General features: G+C 43.8%; 1 protein-coding gene across 16 annotated transcripts in view; it reads left to right on the top strand.

Moving 5' to 3' along the window:
• Positions 1–27,354, top strand: part of LOC118384852 (guanine nucleotide exchange factor VAV2-like) — a 250,935-nt gene that overhangs the window by 192,345 nt on the left and 31,236 nt on the right. For all 16 annotated transcript variants that reach the window (XM_052521125.1, XM_052521123.1, XM_052521124.1 and 13 more), the window contains exons 5-9: positions 17,299–17,404; positions 19,100–19,198; positions 20,468–20,536; positions 20,632–20,732; positions 26,499–26,598. In XM_052521125.1, coding sequence (XP_052377085.1) covers positions 17,299–17,404; positions 19,100–19,198; positions 20,468–20,536; positions 20,632–20,732; positions 26,499–26,598 — 475 coding nt within the window. The remainder of the gene's footprint in view (positions 1–17,298; positions 17,405–19,099; positions 19,199–20,467; positions 20,537–20,631; positions 20,733–26,498; positions 26,599–27,354) is intronic.

Genomic DNA, 27,354 nt, shown 5'->3' with positions numbered 1-27,354 from the left:
AGTGGGTTAAAAAAAACCTCTTCAAACAAGAATTCTGCTAGAGTTTATAGTGAAAGATACAAGAACACATGAGGCTGATGCACCTCATACAACATGTATATATTTGAGTTCATGTAAAGCGACTCTGGTGCTTGTCTGTTGTCTGTCAGTAAAGGTTATGTGCTGAAAAAAAGGTTTTCCATATTTACAGTATCATGTCGAATGTGTTCATGTCAAGGTACATGTAAGTGGAATGTAGCTGGCGGGTAGCGATATGATCCCACCTGAAATGACTGGCCATAATAGAATGGTGTGGTCATTAAATTGAGTTTGTGTGTATGTTCTTGTGTTTGTGTGTGTATCTGTGCATGCATAAGTATGTTTACCTGAGGCAGAGTCTCCTTAATGAGGTCTCTCAGGTTAATCTTCTCAAACTTAGCACTGCTTCCTGCCTAAGGCTCTGTAATGTCAACTCTGAGTAGTGCTTCCTGCCTAAGGCTCTGTAATGTCAACTCTGAGTAGTGCTTCCTGCCTAAGGCTCTGTAATGTCAACTCTGAGTAGTGCTTCCTGCCTAAGGCTCTGTAATGTCAACTCTGAGTAGTGCTTCCTGCCTATGGCTCTGTAATGTCAACTCTGAGTAGTGCTTCCTGCCTATGGCTCTGTAATGTCAACTCTGAATAGTGCTTCCTGCCTAAGGCTCTGTAATGTCAACTCTGAGTAGTGCTTCCTGCCTATGGCTCTGTAATGTCAACTCTGAGTAGTGCTTCCTGCCTAAGGCTCTGTAATGTCAACTCTGAGTAGTGCTTCCTGCCTATGGCTCTGTAATGTCAACTCTGAGTAGTGCTTCCTGCCTATGGCTCTGTAATGTCAACTCTGAATAGTGCTTCCTGCCTAAGGCTCTGTAATGTCAACTCTGAGTGGTGCTTCCTGCCTATGGCTCTGTAATGTCAACTCTGAGTAGTGCTTCCTGCCTAAGGCTCTGTAATGTCAACTCTGAGTAGTGCTTCCTGCCTATGGCTCTGTAATGTCAACTCTGAGTAGTGCTTCCTGCCTATGGCTCTGTAATGTCAACTCTGAATAGTGCTTCCTGCCTAAGGCTCTGTAATGTCAACTCTGAGTGGTGCTTCCTGCCTATGGCTCTGTAATGTCAACTCTGAGTAGTGCTTCGCAGTGCAGTTAGTCCATCCTGAAGTTGTCAAAGCATGAAATGCGGCCGATCGGGTGCAGTGGCCATGGGACTATTTTTCTCTGAATGACAATATTCAGATTGAGAAGCAATAATGTCAGAAAGGCTTTTCATCTCGACAACAACAGTATATTGCTGTCACTCTTTGATGGGAAGTCCGATTCAAAGCTGAAAAGTCAATGTACTATAAAGTTAGAACCAAAGAGTTCTGTGTTACAGATGATGTCACAAACTAGGCTTCTATCCAATTGGTGACAGTATTTCATGCACATATTCTAAACTTCACAATATGCACATTTCACCAGCAGATATGTGTTTCCATTAAAATGACTTGTTGTTGATAAAAGACTGTGTGTGATGACGTAGTGCACATAAAAGACTGTGCGTGATGACGTAGTGCACATAAAAGACTGTGCGTGATGACGTAGTGCACATAAAAGACTGTGCGTGATGACGTAGTGCACATAAAAGACTGTGTGTGATGACGTAGTGCACATAAAAGACTGTGTGTGATGACGTAGTGCACATAAAAGACTGTGTGTGATGACGTAGTGCACATAAGACTGTGCGTGATGACGTAGTGCACATAAGACTGTGCGTGATGACGTAGTGCACATAAAAGACTGTGCGTGATGACGTAGTGCACATAAAAGGCTGTGTGTGATGACGTAGTGCACATAAAAGGCTGTGCGTGATGACGTAGTGCACATAAAAGACTGTGCGTGATGACGTAGTGCACATAAAAGGCTGTGCGTGATGACGTAGTGCACATAAAAGGCTGTGTGTGATGACGTAGTGCACATAAAAGGCTGTGCGTGATGACGTAGTGCACATAAGACTGTGCGTGATGACGTAGTGCACATAAAAGACTGTGCGTGATGACGTAGTGCACATAAAAGGCTGTGCGTGATGACGTAGTGCACATAAAAGGCTGTGCGTGATGACGTAGTGCACATAAAAGGCTGTGCGTGATGACGTAGTGCACATAAAATGACCTATTGCGGTTTAAATCCCATGTACCCAATAAAAAAAATCTCATTTTCAACTCTGCTGATGGTTGTGTTACAAAGTGGCGTTGTAATAGTGAATGATCCCACTCTGCTAGTGACACCTGTGCTCTAGACAACAGCGTGCAGATTCAGTGCGGGTATTGTCTGCATGATGAGATTATTATGGATGAATTACAGCATTTTATTTGTCAAATGGAAGCCAGGCATCGATCGCCATGTCACCAGAACAAGACCCTGGATATTAGTTGAAAGGAGCATGAAGCTCGTCACCTTGCTCTGTCACCACCCTGTGAAGTTCATCATCATTTAACTTGTGTGTTTTCCTGAGTCGTAGTGGGAGGGTCACACATGTCATCCCAAGATGTGACTCCCAAGTTTACTTTGATCTGATGGTTATTATATCAATGTTATGTTTTATCAATAATTGCACAAAGAAGCATTTCCACCATCATTTCTCGCATAATTAGCTTTACAGACACACACAGATCCCACCATGTCTAGTGTGTTTTGTTTTGTCAACATAAAAAGGTTTGAAACCTGGTTACAGAGGATCGTTTTATCACTCAGTCTATATATTTCACAGAGTAATTGGTGAGCATTTAGGGAATGTAAAGAATAGTGTTGAGACATCACATGTAACCTATCCTCTGCGGCCCCACAAGATCCATAGACTGTATCCCTGGGACTGCACTGCCTGTGTGTGCTGGATGTCAATGTCAGTTAGGTCTGAGGTGCAGGCTGAGGGAGGCAATCTGATAGGGAACATATAGAGGTCAAATATAGGACACTCATTGAGCATACAAAACATTAGGAACTCTCTTTCCATGACATAGACTGACTGACCAGGTGAATGCAGGTGAAAGCTATGATCCCTTATTGATGTCACCTGTTAAATCCACTTCAATCAGTGTAGATGAAGGGAATTACACAGGTACCAAATACTTATTTTCCACCATCATTTGCAAATAATTTCATAAAAAAATCTTACAATGTGATTTTCTGGATTTTTTTTTCTCATTTTGTCTGTCATAGTTGAAGTGTACCTATGATGAAAATTACAGGCCTCTCTCATCTTTTTAAGTGGGAGAACTTGCACAATTGGTGGCTGACTAAATACTTTTTTGCCCCACTGTATATATATATATATATATATATATATTATATGTATTTTTGACGAATATTGAACATGTCTAAGCACCCACCCACCAGGTGGGTAATGAGGTTAGTCCTGTTTTGTAGGAAATTTCCCCTGCTGATTACAGTCTCCATGTGTTGCTCTTTGTCCAACTACTCATCCTTATCTTATCTCAAGTCAAGCCTGGACAATGTCACCTTCACGTCATCACTATCAACTCGACTGTATCCATCTGCTCATGACAGTGTGGTATTGTTGGGAAAAGCTGGGGAAATCCTACCTACAAAAGAGCTTGAAGGAGGATACAGGTTCAGGGATTTTTCTGCCCTTTTAGGAGGCCCGCCCAAGCAGTGTAAAAGAAAATCTTAAAAAATAATATAATAATAATAATAATAATAATTCATCTTCGGGATGGAAAAACACTTTGAGTGTAAACTTAAACGACTATAACCTGATATAAAGTATGTAGAAAATATATAGGTCTTAAATATTTTATAATATAAGCTTTGAGAACTAACAATGCTAACAATGCTAATGTCAGGGAGAATTGAACATTCCCAAAACAATGAATTTAGCAGTATTGATGTTGTTATGTTTATTATGTTTGAGCAAAAGAACACAGCATTAACTATGTCAAAATGCTTATAGTTGCAGGAAATTAACTTTAAAACTGAAACATTTTCTCTCATCCTATATTGCAAAATGTGTAAAATGGCAGGAAATTAGCTGTAAAACTGAAACATTTTCTCTCAATTCCCTGGAGAAATTTGTAGAATTGCAGGAAATTTGTTTAAATATTCAAACATTTCTTTACACCACACTGCCAAGATCGCAAGGGTATGCCTAGTCATTGCACAACTGAATGCATTCAACCGAAAAGGGTCTTCCGCACTTGACCCCACCCCTCTGAGTTAGAGAGCTGCGGGGGGCTGCCTTAATAGACACAGCACCCTGGAAGCAGTTGTTGTTGGGCTTAACTGTCTTGCAGAACAGCAGATTTTTCCACCTTGCCGGCTCAGGGATTCAAACAAGTGACCTTTCGGCTACTGGCCCAACACTTTCAACCACCAGGCTATCTAAAATGTTCTCTGAAAATCCAGCCGCACCGACAGGCCGACAACGCCCGTTACCACGCCCCCCTGCCACGCCCACCACCTAAACCGCTTTTTGATGGAGAAAAGTGTCCTGAGGTTTGCTCTGTATAGAGAAAGTTGTCATCTACCTGCACAGAGAAGTTCTAAAGAAGAGGATTGGAACACTGCCTTGAAATAGCCCTCACAGATGCCTGCTCAATATTCTGACGGTCTCTGAGAGCTGATATATTCACAGCTAACAAGATGGTATGGCAGAAACCTCTCTAACTTTATTTTCCCAAAACGTTCTGACTGCATCAGAAAGAGAAGGGAAGCAAGATGTTTCCACCCAAACTAAATCTGTTTATTTATCCATTAGCTTACTAATGTGCTGGCCCCAGTCATATGTCTCTGGCTATTTAAATCCACTTTTCTACAGATGCACACACACACATTGGTCAGTAATTGCATCCCCAGCCTGGTCCATTGGATTTGGTCTGCACACTCTGCAGAGACAGAAAGAGAGTGGAAGTTCGCATGAAGTTGACTTTTTGCTCAGCAGAGATGCAGCTCTCCAACACTGCACACTCATGTGAAATGTGACTGTACTACTTCCATTGGATCTATTTCAAAATCTCTAATCTCTAATCTCAGGATTTTACAAATCAAAGCCTGAAGGGACCCTTTACCAGGTGGTGGTCAGACTTTTGCCAAGCCGACATGGAGCAGCCTGGCTCGCTGTAGCGCCCTGGTCAATGTCCAGACGTGTGATTTAATATGTAGCTTTATGGCCTGACACCACAAGACAGGATCATAACATTAAAACCTCATTCAACCTCACAACCTCACTCTCCGAGCCGAGATATCTGTATGATTACGTTGACAACTGTAATCACTGCAGTATGTTCGTTCTATTACTGGAAACCAGTAACCCAGAGGGCCTGGAGGGCCATATGTAGCCTTGGATGAAAGTCCCCTCCAGTGATTCCTCCCCTCTGGCCTCATAGTGAGAGCAGAAGAGCAGAGGCCACAAGGACCGTTGCGTGCTAACACGATGGACCTCTGAAACGGCACTGTGTAATCAGGCAGAGCATTTGCTCCCAATCCAGGATTCCTGAGGAGAGGAGCAGAGCAGGAAGCACACACTATCATATCTCTTGTACAGACACTATCATATCTCTTGTACAGACACTATCATATCTCTTGTACAGACACTATCCTATCTCTTGTACAGACACTATCACATCTCTTGTACAGACACTATCATATCTCTTGTACAGACACTATCACATCTCTTGTACAGACACTATCATATCTCTTGTACAGACACTATCTTATCTCTTGTACAGACACTATCATATCTCTTGTACAGACACTATCATATCTCTTGTACAGACACTATCCTATCTCTTGTACAGACACTATCACATCTCTTGTACAGACACTATCATATCTCTTGTACAGACACTATCACATCTCTTGTACAGACACTATCATATCTCTTGTACAGACACTATCTTATCTCTTGTACAGACACTATCACATCTCTTGTACAGACACTATCACATCTCTTGTACAGATACTATCATAAATCTTGTGCAGACACTATCATATCTCTTGTACAGACACTATCACATCTCTTGTACAGACACTATCCTATCTCTTGTACAGACACTATCCTATCTCTTGTACAGACATTATCGCATCTCTTGTACAGATACTATCATAAATCTTGTGCAGACACTATCATATCTCTTGTACAGACACTATCACATCTCTTGTACAGACACTATCCTATCTCTTGTACAGACACTATCCTATCTCTTGTACAGACATTATCGCATCTCTTGTACAGACACTATCATATATCTTGTACAGACACTATCATATCTCTTGTACAGACACTCATATCTCTTGTACAGACACTATCACATCTCTTGTACAGGCACTATCACATCTCTTGTACAGATACTATCATATATCTTGTACAGACACTATCATATCTCTTGTACAGACACTCATATCTCTTGTACAGACACTATCACATCTCTTGTACAGACACTATCACATCTCTTGTACAGGCACTATCACATCTCTTGTACAGATACTATCATATATCTTGTACAGACACTATCATATCTCTTGTACAGACACTATCATATCTCTTGTACAGACACTATCACATCTCTTGTACAGGCACTATCACATCTCTTGTACAGATACTATCATATATCTTGTACAGACACTATCATATCTCTTGTACAGACACTATCATATCTCTTGTACAGACACTCATATCTCTTGTACAGACACTATCACATCTCTTGTACAGGCACTATCACATCTCTTGTACAGATACTATCATATATCTTGTACAGACACTATCATATCTCTTGTACAGACACTCATATCTCTTGTACAGACACTATCACATCTCTTGTACAGGCACTATCACATCTCTTGTACAGATACTATCATATATCTTGTACAGACACTATCATATCTCTTGTACAGATACTATCATATCTCTTGTACAGACACTATCATATCTCTTGTACAGACACTATCATATCTCTTCTACAGACACTATCATATCTCTTGTACAGACACTATCGCATCTCTTGTACAGACACTATCCTATCTCTTGTACACACACTCGCACCCATACACACACATGCATCCACACTCATCTAAACTCTTTCACAAATATGTCCATTCCACTTTCTAATTCTCTGTCTCCCCATCAGATATGTTACTCACGCTATTTTGCACACATACTCCAACCACTTGCCCTCAACCCCATCTGCACAGATCCCCCCAGGAGCTCGTTCCTCTTGTTCCTCCTCACAACATCCCGTACAGTTCATAGACAGATCACTGCACTAACCATCATTCAGCTAATGCCTGTCTTTAGGGTTCTGGGCAAGAATGGGATTTCTTCCAAAACATTGCCCACTCCCTCGACACGTATCTCTGTGGGGTCATGAGTGCCTTCAGAACAGAATGCACTCTGGGATGGGTAGCTCAGACATGGCAGTAGTGTGCTGTCCCAGAATTCCTCTCTGTATGCAGTCACATCCTCCTGATGATGGAACAGGAATCACATCACTGAGAGTGACACCACATCACCTCAATTAAAAGTTCAATCCAGTCCCACACAAGGAGAAGGACCATCGTGAATATTAGATTGAGGTAGTCACGTTCCTTATTTTTCTTCTCTTTTTATACTCTGTTTTCTCTATTCAGCCAGCCACGAAGGTAACACGTTACCGTCAGGTGGGAAATGAGGGAAGTCAGAGGTAACCAAGCCCACAATGCATCACATGAGATTACATTTTTGTCATATGCTATTAATTCCAGAGTATAGGAGAGACGTCTTTGTTTGCTATTAACCTTTTCAGAGCAACAAGGTAAGAATTCACTCTCACCTTGGAATACAAAATATAACTGTTTGATAGCAATATTAACTCTCACAATCCTGACAATATAACTAGATGTTGGGAGTGTGAAGAAGAGTTCTACTGTGGTGGTATGGTAATATGAAAAAGACTGTTCTACTGTGGTAATATGGAAAAGACTGTTCTACTGTGGTAATATCGTAATATGGAAAAGACTGTTCTACTGTGGTAATATGGTAATATGGAAAAGACTGTTCTACTGTGGTAATATGGAAAAGACTGTTCTACTGTGGTAGTATGGTAATATGAAAAAGACTGTTCTACTGTGGTAGTATGGTAATATGGAAAAGGCTGTTCTACTGTGGTAATATGGTAATATGGAAAAGACTGTTCTACTGTGGTAATATGGTAATATGGAAAAGACTGTTCTACTATGGTAATATGAAAAAGACTGTTCTACTGTGGTAATATGGAAAAGACTGTTCTACTGTGGTAATATGGTAATATGGAAAAGACTGTTCTACTGTGGTAATATGGTAATATGGAAAAGACTGTTCTACTGTGGTAATATGGAAAAGACTGTTCTACTGTGGTAGTATGGTAATATGAAAAAGACTGTTCTACTGTGGTAGTATGGTAATATGGAAAAGGCTGTTCTACTGTGGTAATATGGTAATATGGAAAAGACTGTTCTACTGTGGTAATATGGTAATATGAAAAGACTGTTCTACTGTGGTAATATGGTAATATGGAAAAGACTGTTCTACTGTGGTAATATGGTAATATGGAAAAGACTGTTCTACTGTGGTAGTATGGTAATATGGAAAAGACTGTTCTACTGTGGTAATATGGTAATATGGAAAAGACTGTTCTACTGTGGTAATATGGTACTATGAAAAAGACTGTTCTACTGTGGTAGTATGGTAATATGGAAAAGACTGTTCTACTGTGGTAGTATGGTAATATGGAAAATACTGTTCTACTGTGGTAGTATGGTAACATGGAAAAGGCTGTTCTACTGTGGTAATATGGTAATATGGAAAAGACTGTTCTACTGTGGTAGTATGGTAATATGGAAAATACTGTTCTACTGTGGTAGTATGGTAATATGGAAAAGACTGTTCTACTGTGGTAGTATGGTAATATGGAAAAGACTGTTCTACTGTGGTAGTATGGTAACATGGAAAAGACTGTTCTACTGTGGTAGTATGGTAATATGGAAAAGACTGTTCTACTGTGGTAGTATGGTAACATGGAAAAGACTGTTCTACTGTGGTAATATGGTAATATGGAAAAGACTGTTCTACTGTGGTAGTATGGTAATATGGAAAAGACTGTTCTACTGTGGTAGTATGGTAATATGGAAAAGACTGTTCTACTGTGGTAGTATGGTAATATGGAAAAGACTGTTCTACTGTGGTAATATGGTAATATGGAAAAGACTGTTCTACTGTGGTAGTATGGTAATATGGAAAAGACTGTTCTACTGTGGTAGTATGGTAATATGGAAAAGACTGTTCTACTGTGGTAGTATGGTAACATGGAAAAGACTGTTCTACTGTGGTAGTATGGTAACATGGAAAAGACTGTTCTACTGTGGTAGTATGGTAATATGGAAAAGACTGTTCTACTGTGGTAATATGGTAATATGGAAAAGACTGTTCTACTGTGGTAGTATGGTAATATGGAAAAGACTGTTCTACTGTGGTAGTATGGTAACATGGAAAAGACTGTTCTACTGTGGTAGTATGGTAATATGGAAAAGACTGTTCTACTGTGGTAGTATGGTAACATGGAAAAGACTGTTCTACTGTGGTAATATGGTAATATGGAAAAGACTGTTCTACTGTGGTAGTATGGTAACATGGAAAAGACTGTTCTACTGTGGTAGTATGGTAACATGGAAAAGACTGTTCTACTGTGGTAATATGGTAATATGGAAAAGACTGTTCTACTGTGGTAGTATGGTAATATGGAAAAGACTGTTCTACTGTGGTAGTATGGTAATATGGAAAAGACTGTTCTACTGTGGTAGTATGGTAACATGGAAAAGACTGTTCTACTGTGGTAGTATGGTAACATGGAAAAGACTGTTCTACTGTGGTAATATGGTAATATGGAAAAGACTGTTCTACTGTGGTAGTATGGTAACATGGAAAAGACTGTTCTACTGTGGTAGTATGGTAACATGGAAAAGACTGTTCTACTGTGGTAATATGGTAATATGGAAAAGACTGTTCTACTGTGGTAGTATGGTAACATGGAAAAGACTGTTCTACTGTGGTAGTATGGTAATATGGAAAAGACTGTTCTACTGTGGTAGTATGGTAATATGGAAAAGACTGTTCTACTGTGGTAGTATGGTAATATGGAAAAGACTGTTCTACTGTGGTAGTATGGTAATATGGAAAAGACTGTTCTACTGTGGTAGTATGGTAATATGGAAAAGACTGTTCTACTGTGGTAGTATGGTAACATGGAAAAGACTGTTCTACTGTGGTAGTATGGTAATATGGAAAAGACTGTTCTACTGTGGTAGTATGGTAATATGGAAAAGACTGTTCTACTGTGGTAATATGGTAATATGGAAAAGACTGTTCTACTGTGGTAATATGGTAATATGGAAAAGACTGTTCTACTGTGGTAGTATGGTAACATGGAAAAGACTGTTCTACTGTGGTAGTATGGTAATATGGAAACGCTCCAAACTGAGTGACCTATACATGTCACTAGAATGAAAATGAGAAGATTGAAACATTGATTACGACTTTTCTAGGGGCAAAGGATGTCATTGAGTTGTAAGTGGCAGTGCACATTTAGTGATGTACAGTAAGAGGGGGAGGAGTTCTAGGGATGTACAGTAAGAGGGGGAGGAGTTCTAGGGATGTACAGTAAGAGGGGAGGAGTTCTAGGGATGTACAGTAAGAGGGGAGAAGTTCTAGGGATGTACAGTAAGAGGGGAGGAGTTCTAGGGATGTACAGTAAGAGGGGAGGAGTTCTAGGGATGTACAGTAAGAGGGGAGGAGTTCTAGGGATGTACAGTAAGAGGGGAGGAGTTCTAGGGATGTACAGTAAGAGGGGGAGGAGTTCTAGGGATGTACAGTAAGAGGGGGAGGAGTTCTAGGGATGTACAGTAAGAGGGGAGGAGTTCTAGGGATGTACAGTAAGAGGGGAGGAGTTCTAGGGATGTACAGTAAGAGGGGAGGAGTTCTAGGGATGTACAGTAAGAGAGGGAGGAGTTCTAGGGATGTACAGTAAGAGGGGAGGAGTTCTAGGGATGTACAGTAAGAGGGGGAGTTCTAGGGATGTACAGTAAGATGGGGAGGAGTTCTAGGGATGTACAGTAAGAGGGGGAGGAGTTCTAGGGATGTACAGTAAGAGGGGGAGGAGTTCTAGGGATGTACAGTAAGAGGGGAGGGGTTCTAGTGATGTACAGTAAGAGGGGAGGAGTTCTAGGGATGTACAGTAAGAGGGGGGAGGAGTTCTAGGGATGTACAGTAAGAGGGGAGGGTTCTAGGGATGTACAGTAAGAGGGGGAGGAGTTCTAGGGATGTACAGTAAGAGGGGGGAGTTCTAGGGATGTACAGTAAGATGGGGAGGAGTTCTAGGGATGTACAGTAAGACGGGGAGGAGTTCTAGGGATGGTAAGAGGGGGAGGAGTTCTAGAAGGGAGAGCCTGGAGGTCACACTGCACCACAGTCTCAGCCAGCCTGTATATACACACACACACACACACACACACACACACACACACACACACACACACACACACACACACACACACACACACACACACACACACACACACACACACACACACACACACACACACACACACACAGTCAGAGCATGTGCAATGCTGGCATCTCTACTAATTAATGGTAATTCAGTCAGTATGGTCCAAAACCAATAGAAACTGTCTCCCCACTTTCCATTATCCTCCAGGTCACAGAGGAACACGTCTGGGTGTTATTATATATACAGTATAGTAGGTAGACAACTCCAGAAATGTTGTGGAACTAATGAGTTTCAATGGAAAAACATATTCATGAGACCACTGCCTTTTATTCCCTCTGTTATGCTGTATTTAACAGTCAAACTAACCACATTCCTACAATGCCTGGAGCATGCGTGCAATTCACTTTGCTTTCTGTTATCTTTTGTCCTCAGAAAATAGCTGAAGGGAAGAAACAGCTTTGAGCCTTTCAGGATTTCCGTGTTTCCTGGAGGCGAGAATTGGCATAGAATGGTGTTTTGATGTTCGACAGAGGCTTCAGATGTGGCTAAAACAGAGAGAGAGGGAGCGAAAGTGAGGGGGAGGGTGGTTTGAGGGAGCTCTCTGTGGTGGTCTAAGGTGAGCCGTCTGCCTGTGCTGGTGGAACCCGTCATGGCTATGAAACCATAGAACCAGCACAGCATATGTGTTCCTGTGTTTTCCTGACTGTTCCCGTCTGAGGGAGAAGTGCTTTAGTCATGGGAAGGGAAGGACACCTTGTGTGGTTGTCAGGCTGGTTTAAGATGGTCGAGGCTGAGACGAGACTGTGTGTGCCCCAGAGGACGATGGCTGAGTGTGGGCTGATGGATGCCACTGATGCTGTCACTGGGGTGAGGGGGCACACGTGGAACCGGGTGTCTCCTCGCCGGGTGCTGATTTGATCTCGTCTCCATTCTTGAATGTTCGCTGAAGCTTCGAGGGAGGTCACTGGGTCCCTTCTGTTTCACACTTACATAAACACACACACACACACACACACACACACACACACACACACACACACACACACACACACACACACACACACACACACACACACACGGGTCCTTTGAAGCTCAGTTGGTAGAGCATGTCGCTTGTAACGCCAGTGTAATGAGTTTGATTCCCGGAACCACACATATGTAATGCATGAATGACTGTAGGTTTCTTGGATAAGGCTGTCTGCTAAATGGCACTTACACATGAACCCCCAACCCCATAGTTGATGAACACAACCCCCATAGTTAATGAACACAACCTCCCCATAGTTAATGAACACAACTCCCCCATAGTTAATGAACACAACCCCCCCATAGTTAATGAACACAATCCCCCATAGTTAATGAACACAACTCCCCCCATAGTTAATGAACACCACCCCCCCATAGTTAATGAACACAACCCCCCATAGTTAATGAACACAACCTCCCCCATAGTTAATGAACACAACTCCCCCATAGTTAATGAACACAACCCCCCCATAGTTAATGAACACAACCCCCCCATAGTTAATGAACACAACCCCCCCATAGTTAATGAACACAACCCCCCCATAGTTAATGAACACAACCCCCCCATAGTTAATGAACACAACCTCCCCCCCATAGTTAATGAACAATAGTTAATGAACACAACTCCCCCATAGTTAATGAACACAACACCCCCCATAGTTAATGCACACAACACCCCCATAGTTAATGAACATAACCCCCACCCCCATAGTCAATGAACACAACCCCACCATAGTTAATGAACACAACCTCCCCCCATAGTTAATGAACACAACTCCCCCCCACCCCCCATAGTTAATGAACACAACCCCCATAGTTAATGAACACAACCCCCATAGTTAATGAACACAACCCCCATAGTTAATGAACACAACCCCCCATAGTTAATGAACACAACCCCCACCCCATAGTTAATGAACACAACCCCCCCATAGTTAATGAACACAACCCCCCCATAGTTAATGAACACAACCCCCCCATAGTTAATGAACACAACCCCCCATAGTTAATGAACACAACCCCCCCATAGTTAATGAACACAACCCCCCCATAGTTAATGAACACAACCCCCCCATAGTTAATGAACACAACCCCCCCATAGTTAATGAACACAACCCCCCCATAGTTAATGAACACAACCCCCCCATAGTTAATGAACACAACCCCCCCATAGTTAATGAACACAACTCCCCCATAGTTAATGAACACAACCCCCATAGTTAATGAACACAACCCCCATAGTTAACACACAACCCCCATAGTTAATGAACACAACCCCCCATAGTTAATGAACACAACTCCCCCATAGTTAATGAACACAACCCCCCCATAGTTAATGAACACAACTCCCCCATAGTTAATAAACACAACCCCCCCATAGTTAATCACAACCCCCATAGTTAATGTTAACTCCCCCCATGGGGGAACACAACTCCCCCATAGTTAATGAACACAACCCCCCATAGTTAATGAACACAACCCCCCATAGTTAATGAACACAACCCCCATAGTTAATGAACACAACCCCCATAGTTAATGAACACAACTCCCCCCCATAGTTAATGAACACAACCCCCATAGTTAATGCACACAACCCCCATAGTTAATGAACACAACCCCCATAGTTAATGAACACAACCCCCCATAGTTAATGAACACAACCCCCCATAGTTAATGAACACAACATCCCCCATAGTTAATGAACACAACCTCCCCCATAGTTAATAAACACAACTCCCCCATAGTTAATGAACACAAACCCCCATAGTTAATGAACACAACCCCCATAGTTAATGAACACAACCCCCATAGTTAATAACACAACTCCCCCATAGTTAATGAACACAACCCTCCCCCATAGTTAATGAACACAACCCCCCCCATAGTTAATGAACACAATCCCCCATAGTTAATGAACACAACCCCCATAGTTAATGAACACAACACCCCCATAGTTAATGAACACAACCCCCCATAGTTAATGAACACAAGCCCCCATAGTTAATGAACACAACCCCCATAGTTAATGAACACAACCCCCATAGTTAATGCACACAACCCCTCCCCCCATAGTTAATGCACACAACTCCCCCATAGTTAATGAACATAACCCCCATAGTTAATGAACACAACTCCCTAATAGTCAATGCACACAACCTCCCCATAGTTAATGAACACAACCTCCCCCATAGTTAATGCACACAACCCCCCCCCAGAGTTAATGAACACATCTCCCCCATAGTTAATAAACACATCCCCCATAGTTAATGAACACAGTCCCCCCATAGTTAATGAACACAACCCCTGCATAGTTAATGCACACAACCTCCCCCATAGTTAATGAACACAACCCCCATAGTTAATGCACACAACCCTCCCCCAGAGTTAATGAATACAACCCCCCCATAGTTAATGAACACAACCCCCCATAGTTAATGAACACAACCCCCATAGTTAATGAACACAACCCCCATAGTTAATGAACACAACCCCCCACAGTTAATGCACACAACCCTCCCCCATAGTTAATGAACACAACCCCCATAGTTAATGCACACAACCCCCCATAGTTAATGAACACAACCCCCATAGTTAATGAACACAACCCCCCCATAGTTAATGAACACAACCCCCCATAGTTAATGAACACAACCCCCATAGTTAATGAACACAACCCCCGCATAATTATTGAACACATCATAGTTAATGAACACAACCCCCATAGTTAATGAACACATCTCCCCCATAGTTAATAAACACATCCCCCATAGTTAATGAACACAATCCCCCCATAGTTAATGAACACAACCCCCCCATAGTTAATGAACACAACCCCCCCATAGTTAATGAACACAACCCCCCCCATAGTTAATGAACACAACCCCCCCATAGTTAATGAACACAACCCCCCCATAGTTAATGAACACAACCCCCCCATAGTTAATGAACACAACCCCCCATAGTTAATGAACACAACCCCCCATAGTTAATGAACACAACCCCCCCATAGTTAATGCACACAACCCCCATAGTTAATGAAACAACCCCCATAGTTAATGAACACAACCCCCATAGTTAATGCACACAACCCCCCATAGTTAATGAACACAACCCCCATAGTTAATGAACACAACCCCCCATAGTTAATGAACACAACCCCCATAGTTAATGAACACAACCCCCCCCCCCATAGTTAATGAAACAACTCCCCCATAGTTAATGAACACAACCCCCATAGTTAATGAACACAACCCCCCATAGTTAATGAACACAACCCCCCCATAGTTAATGAACACAACCTCCCCCATAGATAATGCACACAACCCTCCCCCATAGTTAATGAACACAACCTCCCCCATAGTTAATGAACACAACCCCCATAGTTAATGAACACAACCCCCATAGTTAATGAACACAACCCCCCATAGTTAATGAACACAACTCCCCCATAGTTAATGCACACAACCCCCAGTAGTTAATGAACACAACCCCCCATAGTTAATGCACACAACCCTCCCCCATAGTTAATGAACACAACCTCCCCAAATAGTTAATAAACACAACCCCCATAGTTAATGCACACAACCCCCCATAGTTAATGCACACAACCCCCCCATAGTTTATGAACACAACTCCCCCATAGTTAATGCACACAACCCCCCCGTAGTTAATGCACACAACCTCCCCCCCATAGTTAATGCACACAACCCTCCCCCCATAGTTAATGAACACATCCCCCCATAGTTAATGAACACAACCCCCCATAGTTAATGAACACAACCCCCATAGTTAATGCACACAACTCCCCCATAGTTAATGACACACCCCCCCATAGTTAATGAACACATCTCCCCCATAGTTAATGAACACAACCCCCCCATAGTTAATGAACACAACTCCCCCATAGTTAATGAACACAACCCCCCCATATTTAATGAACACATCTCCCCCATAGTTAATGAACACATCTCCCCATAGTTAATGAACACAACCCCCCCATAGTTAATGAACACAATTCCCCCCATAGGTATTGAACACAACCCCCATAGTTAATGAACACAACCCCCATAGTTAATTGAACACAACCCCCATAGTTAATGAACACATCTCCCCCATAGTTAATGAACACAACCCCCCATAGTTAATGAACACAATTCCCCCATAGTTAATGAACACAACTCCCCCATAGTTAATGAACACAAAATTCCCCCATAGTTAATGAACACAATTCCCCCATAGTTAATGAACACATCCCCCATAGTTAATGAACACAATTCCCCCCATAGTTAATGAACACAACGCCCCCCCATAGTTAATTAACACAATTCCCCCCATAGTTAATGCACAGAAATGCTTTTCAACTCATGTTTTTCTGTTGTTGGCCATGATCTGTACTGTTTCAGCCCTTAATGGAATCTCACCTCATTGTCATCTACTGGGCCATCCCTCAACCTCTGATAGTAAGAGGCTTGGTACGGTAGAGAGGCATGTTTGTGGAGTAGTTGTGAAGAGTCCTCAGTGTGAAGTGTGGTTGAAACAGACATAGACCACCACTGTGGCCTGACTGCCTGACTCCTCAACACTGCTGATGATGGCTAATGGGAACCAACAGTTACTTTAGCACTCAACTAAGTGTCAAGTGCCATATCTGATTTCAATGTTGTGGTTAACCTTCAGTGTTAAGTGCCTACCCTTTCAAAAGAAATTGAAATTGGATAACTGACTGTGTGTGTGTGTGTGTGTGTTCCCCAGTGAGCATGACGTGGGGGAGGATGACATCTACGACTGTGTTCCCTGTGAGGACGATGGAGATGACATCTACGAGGACATCATCAAGGTGGAAGTACGACAACCCATGGTGAGAGCTTTGTGTTGGCTTGTGTTTATGTCATTCTCTGCGTGTCTCTTTATCCGTGTGCATGGGTGTGTCTGTCTCTGTGTGTGTGTGACCTCTCTGACCTATGATGCCATGTATCTGTCGGTGTGTGTTCTGCCCTGCTCATCTGCTGTGTTTTCCCTTCCTGACGCTGCAGATCAGATACATGCAGGTAAGTGCCCTGACTCACCGATCTGTCATCCGGCTCTATTCAACAGTCTGTCTGAGACGGACGTGTCCCACAACCCCCTTCCCCTCAGATCAATGACCTACAGCACAGCACATGTCAAGGGAAACCCTATCTGCCCCTTATGTGTGTGTGACTCAGTGTGACGTCAACATATCACCGTCAACAACATGACAGTCTCTCTGTATGACATCATCAAAAGCCGCCACATGCCAGATCAAAACCCCGATGCAGACTCTCAATAAAACGCTGCTGTCATCAGTTCCTATGGCAGCTCTGTAGCGGTGATCCCTGGTTGGGTGGTTGTTTTCTATTACCCAGCTGGATCTGGGCCTGGGAGTCTCTAATTGGCTGTGGTTTGACTTGATTATCCCCCTATTGTATTATCAGAACATACTCCTCTCAACACAACAACCAGGACTGTTGACAGACAATTGAGGTGGAGACGATGTCACAGATTTTTGCACGTATTATTATTCACAGATGTTTTGTATTTATATATATTTTTCAAATGTCTCTCAGTTTTTCATTGCGTTGTGATTCACCGATCTGATACTGTTAGGCTAGCCAGCCTCCCCACTCCTCTCCCCGCCACCCCCCAGCCGTAGGCCTCATGAGATGCCCCCCCCCCCCAACCATAGGCCCTATGAGTAATGCTCTGTGTTCCTCTGATTGTTTTCCCTGTCCTCGTTCTCCTCCTTTCCCTAATGGCGGGCCTGTTTGCGTGGCTAAATAAGTTTGGATGTGGCGGGCGGCTGCATTTGCCTTTGGCCGTTCCACGCTCCCCGGCTTGTCTCTGCTCTCCTCTGCTCTGTGGCTGGCCCCAGATGTTCCCCTGATACAGAGCTACATACACAGATGTTCATTAGCACTTGGCCATGAGCAAGCCAGCCAGCCAGCAGTCAACTCATACAAAGGCCCCGGGTCCAGTGTTTATGTCACCGCTTTCCCACAACACGGCCAATCGGCTCGCGTTTCACAACCTGGTCCCAGCAATTACAGTTCATCAGAAGTATCATATTCTATTGGATCATGTAGGAGTGCAGTGAGGAGGGAGAGTTGGGATCATTTCATTAAAAATGCCCATCAAATTCCCATTGAGGGGTTTGAATGCAGTCCTGCGGGGCTTCTGGGGGTGGCGGGCTCTGTTCTGTTTCACAACTCCCTATTGGCAGCTGAAACTCCAAGGGGAAATACATTGCGTCCTTCGCGTGTCCTTGTTACCTCGTGAATTCGGCAGATGTTGAAGTCCATTTGGATGATGAGTAATTGTACATTGTATATAATGGTAAACAGTGTATACAGGAGGTGGACAGTACAATATGATTTGTAATAAAGACCTTGTCAGAGCATGACTAAATTAGCAGCCCCATGCATTTGAGACCCATCATTAGACAATTAGCCACATGAACGACATTGTCAGTGACGTGTCATACAATGACAAAATGACAGCCCAGCATCAGTTCTCCTGCCGTTAAATACCTCCACAGAAAATGGGCATGACAGAAGACGACAAGAGAAACTGCTGCTTAGTGGAGATCCAGGAGACTGAGGCCAAGTACTACAAGACGCTGGAGGACATTGAGAAGGTGGGTGAGGGACGGAGGTGGGGAGAAGTGTGTGTGTGTGTGTGTGTGTGTGTGTGTGTGTGTGTGTGTGTGTGTGTGTGTGTGTGTGTGTGTGTGTGTGTGTGTGTGTGTGTGTGTGTGTGTGTGTGTGTGTGTGTGTGTGTGTGTGTGTGGTGGGTGGGTGGGTGGCTATCAGTGTTGGTTGTAGCTTTCTGCTCGAGTAGGTATGTTTTGTCACGTCTCCTGTGTCAAACACACAGACGGTGTGGAAATGTCAGCGATTGGCAGGTTCATTGGAGAGAACAAATGTCAGTGGAGCAGGTCGATGGGCTTATTATTGGCACGGTCCCATGGGAAGAGACCGATCCCCAGGGCTCTATGGAGATACACTCGCGCCCACACACAAACACACACAGTTCTCCCAAGGTTGCAAATGATGTTTAGATCAGTGGATAAAACAGCAGCTTCTCCATGATGAGAAATATATTCTTGTCAATAATATCCACTGGTTCCATTAGACTAAAGGTGTGTTTGTGTTTGCTGAGCCAATTAAACCAGAATCACCTTGTTATAATCAGAGGACTTGTTTTGGCTTGATTGAGTTGGGGTTAATAAAGCTGTCATCTCTTCATTGCATTTTAATAGATCTATTTGTTATCATTAAGATGATGTAATGTGACAAGCATACAATGACGTTAGTCAAACAACAGGGAAAGTGTGCCCCAGTAGACATCGGTTTAGCAAACACAGTCAGTTTTCGACTTTCCCAGCATGTCATGGGCACTCAACGGACGGCTCGCACGCGTCCGTGTGTCTGAGAGAGGGATTTGGCTAGCAACACCGAAAAGTACCACGTTCTGGCGAAGCCTGTTTTGAGACTTGTTTTCCTTGGTGCCTAGCGCATGCCATTGAATTGAACGAGTGTTTTAGTCACACCTTTACACTACCACCGATGTATCTACAATACCAACGGCTTGAGTCAAGCACAGTTCTACTGTACAGATGTAGGATCTTAATTTGACCGATATTATCACCGTAAAATAATTGACCGTTTAGTCCATAATGTCGATTGATCGGTGGTTGGGCTATTAGCTGGCTGAAAGTAGGCTACATGAAGAGTGCAATACGGTTCATGTAACCGTGTGTTAGAGTGCATTTTCCAGTTGATTTATGTAAATCATAAAGATAAGATCTGCATTTCCTGCGGTGCAGGAAAATTCTCGGCAACAACTGCGTGGTCAAATTACCTGTGTATTTTAATTTCACTACTGCTGTTTTGGTTTTGTACAGAATTATATGATTCCCCTGAAGCAAGTTCTAAGTCCACAAGACATGGGGGCCATCTTTGTAAATCTGGAGGTGAGTACACGCTGGTGATGATGAGAGTGATCCTTGTGTCAGTGTTGATGGTAGAGGTTGTGTTAAGACGTGTGGTTGTCCTGTACCCCATACAGGATGTGATTAAGGTCCACTTTGCTCTGCTGAGGGCCATCGACCTCAACATGGTGAGCGGAGGCAACGGTCTGGGGAAGATCTTCATAGACTTCAAGGAAAGGTTAGTAACCTCAAGGAGGTTTGTGTGTGTGTGTGTGTGATCAGTATTCCCTGTGCTGCCCTACATGCAGTTGGATTTAGATGCACGATTTCCTGATAAGACCGGCTAAATGGGGTTAGTTTCAACGGAATAAGTCAATTCATTTAAAACGCACGTAACAAATAGCTGACTGGGTCTGTAACACTATAATAAAGAAAATAACCTAGTTAGGAGGAGAGCAGCCTCTACATGTACTGCGTTCTGTGTAGGGCGTATATACTGTTGACATGGATTCCTGTCTTCTACTATCTTCATGAAACACAGTGGATAGAAGAGGAGGCAGTCGGAGCTCTAGAACACTCCAGCTGCAGTACAGTACTGTGGATGATGATTTGCATGCAAATGGTGGAGTGCTGTTGTGATTCCCGCTGCGCTGCTCACTAGGTAATTGTAATAATGGCTCTGGTAATGACGGGATGTCGCCATGACAGCCCTCCAGGAATGTTAGTCCTGATCCAGACTTATTCTGGGACATTCACATGGAGCTGAGCCAAACCGCGGAAAGTATATATGTGTGTGTGTGTGTGTGTGTGCCTGTGTGAATGAGCATGTTTGTGTGTACACTGTGGATGGTGATCTGATTGCAGTAAACACCTGGTAAGGGCAATGTACTGTATGCTTGCCGCCATCCTCCCATCCCAAACAGACAGCAATGGATTTGTAGAGTTTCAGTTTGTCAGATTGTGTAGGTAATTATCTCATTGCACGGCTGCTCGGGGAGCTTGGAGAGCTGCATCACAACAGAGCTAGCGTGACGGCAACGACACACTCTATCCCAATCACACCTCGCTCCCTCACTACCTCCCCAAGCACAAACTCCTCCTCCCCATCTTGCTGACACTGCTGATCTGATTGAGCTGTCCGGAGAGCTCAACTCTCTCACGCTATGCTAAACCAGGCCTGTGATGTAAGCTCTTCACTAATACATTACTGAAATACTACACTTTTAGCTCACTACACAGCTCCTAGTTATGGCCCACGGTCTAACTATGGGCCACTGCTTGGTCTGCCAGCTGATGCTACTTAAGGCCAGGCTTCCACATTACTATGCTGTGTAGGATTAGAGTTGTGACTTGTAGAAGGTTGAACTTCCTACACAGCATAGTAATGTGGAAGCCTGGCTTTAAGTAGCATCAGCTGGCAGACCAAGCGGTGGCCCATAATTTGACCGTGGGCCATAACTAGGAGCTGATGCTGTTTAGCAACAGGCTAAACAGCTCTTTCCTCCGGCCCTCCCATCACCAGAGAATTGAAAGATGTCAACGACAGGGAATGTTAATATTTACCTTCTGTGACATTCTACTGAATGTGGAACAGGAGGGTATTTTGGGTCATTTATTCATTTGATTGGTGCTGTGCTGAGCCGTGCATCAGCTGCCTTTGGTATTCAGGAGATGATTGACAGACAAACTCCTGTCGTTTCACTATGAGTGGCTGGCTCTCTACCCGGTAACAGAGCCTGGAGAACCGGGGATTTGGCACCACTCAGATGGATCCATTCTCATAAAAGCCCCTTGTCGATTGGTTCTAAGGGCCCAGCTTCGTTTAATTAATGTTGTTATCTCCGCTTCTAAGTCCCAGTGACCTTTGCAACAATAGGCCAGATTTGTCATTTCTCTTTGAGAAATGAATAAAAAGCTTTTCAAGTTGTCATTGCTGCGCCCAGTGAATGATGAAAATGCCAATGTTCTCCACAGCACTGCAGCTAATAGCAGCTTTTCTAAAAGGTGCTAAGGCTTGGTGACGGGCTTAATGTTCTGTTTAGAGGAAGGCAGGCGACTTTTTTAAGTGTTCCCCATGTTGGCTTCCCACACCTTACATTGGTGGCTTGCCACTTTTCCCAAACCCCAAACTCATTTCCGGAGTAATCCGCACCCCTGATAACACTGTAATATGTACTTAGAGGCAAACAGAGAAGTGTTTCACCAGAGGGCGCCGCCAGCCTTCCCCTCCATTTGCTGTGTGCTGGATTTGTTCAGCGGAGGTGAGGAGGTCCCAATGCTTCGTGTCAGACAATATTATTACCTCTCTCTGCAGCCTGTCACTTCTGATTTGCCGTGAGATTTCGTCGCCAGCCTGACACTGTATCCCAATGCCACTGCAGACTCCCTACAGAGGCAGGGGAGAGCAGTAACTCCAAATTGTATTTTCTCTGAAATAAAGTGCACGACGGCGTTCCCATAATGAGAGACTGTGTAGCTGCAGCAGGGGCGATATTACTGACCGGAAGGGAGAGAGGAGGAATTTAAAGAGGGCACTTACACTGCACTGACTGAGGAACATCTCCCTCTCTCCCACGGGAGACCTCAGTCTAAAGCGACTGTGGCGTTGTGGGGTTGTTTCTACAACAAGCTGTTTTTTACCGCCTTCACTCCCTCTCTCCTGTCCCTCCTCTAGTACTTTAGGCAGTTGGAACTCTACTTAACTATGGCCATGTGAATACAACCCTAGACTGTTTGGTTCTTGCCGTTGTCACATCGCAGTAGGACATTTAGTCGAGGACACGTCTTGACAGGCGCTGCTGCCCCCGAGACTGGCAGGCAACAGAAGAGGCAGAGGCCAAGTGAATCAGGACTTTGTCCGCTTCACTTCAACACCTTTTACCCATGACACGTCAAGCTCTTCGAGGGCCTGGCAGAAGCCGTCGTGGAGACGAAAGTGCTGCTTGAACATCATAGAGAGCTCATTCCCTTTGGGGCCTTGGTCCATGCTGTCGACTGTCGAAAATAGAATCAGCATCATCCAGTCTGTATGGCCATTAGAACATCGTTTGGTTAACAGAACCCTCATTACATTCATTTCCGTCCAATAGTGCGTTAGTTTGTATGAGAGAGATGTAAATGAAGGGAATGTGTCCATGAGCAGTCGTCTGTACAGTCCATGGTGTTTCTGTGGTGTTGAGGTTTGCTTTATACAGTGGTGGTTCATATTGTTTTAACAGTCGCGACAGCTGTGAGTTATCCTCACCACTCCTGGATCAGTTTCTCTACTCAATGACGTTTTAGGGTTAGCTTAAGAGTAGAATTGCACAGATTCATATGCTTGTGCAATTCACCTATGAGAGAGAGAGAGAGAGAGAGAGTCACTCACTCACTCATAGAGCAAAGGAATGAAACATAGAACTTTAAAGGGGAGGAGAAAAGAGAAGTAGTACCTGTTGGTTTCTAAGGGAGCATAACTGCACATGTCTCCCAGTGAGACGTGTCCAGACATCAGAAGAGGCTGTGCCTGTCAGTGTCTCAGGGGCTAATTATGTCTCTGTGTGTACATGGCTTTGTGTGTGTCTGCAGTCGTCTGTGTGTGTGCAAACAGTATGTTTGTGTGTGTGTGTGTGTGTAATCATCCCCTTTGTTCCACTGCCTGTCTCTGGGAGAACAAAGACAGTGACTCTCCATTAGAGCTGGAGCAACAAGAAACCCTGTTATTAGAGGGGTCTGTGAGTATTAGCATTAGCACTGTGACATGTCCTCTCTGCTGTGTCATTGTCGGAGCAGGCCCTGTGTCCCATGTTGAGGCCTGTCACTGAGCAGGGGACAAATATCTCTGTTAGGATGGCCTATGTTTGCCTCCTCTCCTGCCTGGTTTTGGAGTGTTTTTAGTGGTGGTGGAGGAGCTCCAGAAAGTGGGCCCTCAGGCACAGAGGCACTGTCCCAGACAAACTACACAGGCTACAGGAAACCCTACTGTGAACGCTGCCTAACCCCTGACCAGCTGAGCTCTTCCTCTCTTGTGCAGGTTCTTCATCTGTCTCCTGTTTTCCCTCTGTATCTTTCTCCCTCGCCCCCCTGCTTTCTGTCTCTCTTTATAGCTGTCTGTCTCTCTTTATAGCTGTCTGTCTCTCTTTATAGCTGTCTGTCTCTCTTTATGTCTGTCTGTCTGTCTGTCTGTCTGTCTGTCTGTCTGTCTGTCTGTCTGTCTCTCTTTATAGCTGTCTGTCTCTCTTTTAGCTGTCTGTCTGTCTGTCTGTCTGTCTGTCTGTCTGTCTGTCTGTCTGTCTGTCTGTCTCTCTTTATAGCTGTCTGTCTCTCTTTATAGCTGTCTGTCTCTCTTTATATCTGTCTGTCTGTCTGTCTGTCTCTCTTTATAGCTGTCTGTCTCTCTTTATAGCTGTCTGTCTCTCTTTATATCTGTCTGTCTGTCTGTCTGTCTGTCTGTCTGTCTGTCTGTCTGTCTGTCTGTCTGTCTGTCTTCTTATATTCAAAAGGATTCAAAACCTTGTGTCTAGTCTTAGTGTGTGTCTAATGTAACCGTAATCCATTGTTTCACACTCTCATCACAATATCACCTTCCCCACCAGTCCCTCTACCTTCAACATCACGCTCCTGAAATGGCCTCGTAAATTAAGACCTTCATGTTCAATTAGGTCTGTGACACGTGTCATTAGAGGGTGTGGCTGACACCTGTCCCCGGACCCTCAGGATGCTGAATCTAACTGCCTCTGCCTGGCTGCTGTCTCATTATTGAGCTGTTTCCCTGGTTGTGGATCAGGCCCTAATCATGCCCTTGTTAGCCCCAGGCCTCGCTGTCTCTGACCCAGGCCCAGGCAGGGAGCCTCACAGTGGGTGGCCATAGCTACGTTGCTTGGCCTGAGTTCCAACCATCCAGTCATTACTGAGGTTTAGGGATGGAGAGAGCCGGCCAGATAGTCAGACACTGGATGACTCATCCCTACTCATGGGGATCTAGTTATTTTGTGATTGTAGAAAGCGATACGGAGAGGTTGGATAAGTTAGTAGGCATTGTAATGGGGTTTGTGCAATCTGCAGGTGCTTAGTTAGGCGGTTTGTTTCTGTAAGAGGCTTGTGTAAGGAAGTTGGTAGGGTAGTTCCTACTGTCAAAGCACGCTATTAGTGGCTTATGCTGTAAATTGAGGATTAAGTTAAAAGGTTTAGTGAAATTCTGTAGTAGTTGAATTGAAAGAAGAAGATAACCACCTTCGTTTTAAAATATGGGAGACGTCTCCCAGCTCTCTGTAGCAGTCCTCTTGTCACTGTCAAGGATCTGTCAGGGACATGATTACACCTTAAATGGGATTAGACCTTAAAAATGGCAGCTCTGCTCCAAATTAAGAGAGACTGTCAAAAGCGTCAGAGGGGTTTGGCGCTGCCCGTCGTGCCAATGCCCTACTTTGAAAAAGGAGATAGAGAAATCTGTGCCACGCGCGGTGCCATCCTCTAGGCCAGATTACTTTGGACTCGTTCCTGGATGAAGCGATCTGTGTCAGGTGCCCATTATGCCATTCAAATGAACGTGCCCTTCATATCCTCACTGGCCCAAATGAACACGCTTTCTGAAGAGAACTCTTCAAAGCAATACATTAGAATCACTATCTTTCATTCGTGTACGATAATTAAACTACAATTATGACTTATTGGGTAGACTCGTGTATTCTTCAAAATATTGCCCTGGCTTTACACTTCATGTATTACTTTCCTATTAATACTTTTACATCTGCCCCCTATGGTGGCGAATGGGTCACCCACTGAACTGTTTAATAGTGTAGTAATGATTTGATATCTGTTAGCATGTCTTATTCCTCCTTAGTGGCAAAGGCCCAATGTGTTATTACCTAAAACACTGGTCCTTAGAGTCAAAAGCATATTGGTCTATGATGAACTGTGTTGATATTGTGTACCCTTTGCAGGAACCCTACAGTAGAATACAATATGTGCTTGTAATAAAAGCGTATGAGTGAGAATAATGGTGGTGATGTAATGTTGTGTGCAGGTTGCTGATCTACGGCCAGTACTGCAGCCACATGGAAACCGCTCAGAAGACACTGGATGAGCTCATCACCACGCGGGAGGACGTCAAGATGAAAGTAGAGGTACACTAACCACACACACACACACACATACCATCACCCTCCCTTACCACCCAGCTGATATCTGCCTAGCAAAGTTGCTTCAAAACCAGCCTTGGTGTTTTGTTGAATCATTACATTTTACAATGATAGTTTGGCTTCCATCGAAATCTACTATACTGTAGTAGGACAAACAGCAGTGTCCTGCAAGATTTGATAAACCTGGAATCCCCTGCTGGATTAAATCATGACCCACTGCTGGCCCAGCCACGCTGCTGGGTTGCACAATTCCGATTTTTTTTTATCTCTGACCCAGTTCCCAACTAGTGTCAGTAGAAGACAGGTCCCTAGGTTCCGGCCCTGAGGCCTGGGGAGGTCCTCCTAACACAGCGAAACTCTACAGCACAGTACTGTACAGTCTCTAACTCCCCTCTGTCACTGAGGGACAAGTACCTCCCGGTCAGCCCTGAGCATACTAATACATCCTTACCACGGCTGATTGCTGCTGACTGTCTGGATATAAAACCAAAGGCCACTGGAAGGCTTTGGGAGTGTCCGAGAGAGGACACAGAAAACATCAACTAGTTACTTCTCAGAAGAAGAAAGAAGAAACCCAGTGACGATAGGAGAAGGGTAGTTACTAGTGATAGAAGGCTAGCTCTGTGGTGAAGTGGTGGATTAGGGTACATTAGATTAGGGTGTAGGATAGGGGGAAAGCCTGATATTGGGTCTGGGAGCTATAGACATAATGGAGATGATTATCACCCTGTTATCTGACAT

Source organism: Oncorhynchus keta, chromosome 6 (genome assembly GCF_023373465.1).
Source record: "Oncorhynchus keta strain PuntledgeMale-10-30-2019 chromosome 6, Oket_V2, whole genome shotgun sequence".
Classification (NCBI taxonomy): Eukaryota; Metazoa; Chordata; class Actinopteri; order Salmoniformes; family Salmonidae; genus Oncorhynchus; species Oncorhynchus keta.
The sequence above is the reverse complement of the archived record's forward strand: the minus strand, read 5'-3'. Positions and strand labels throughout refer to the sequence as shown.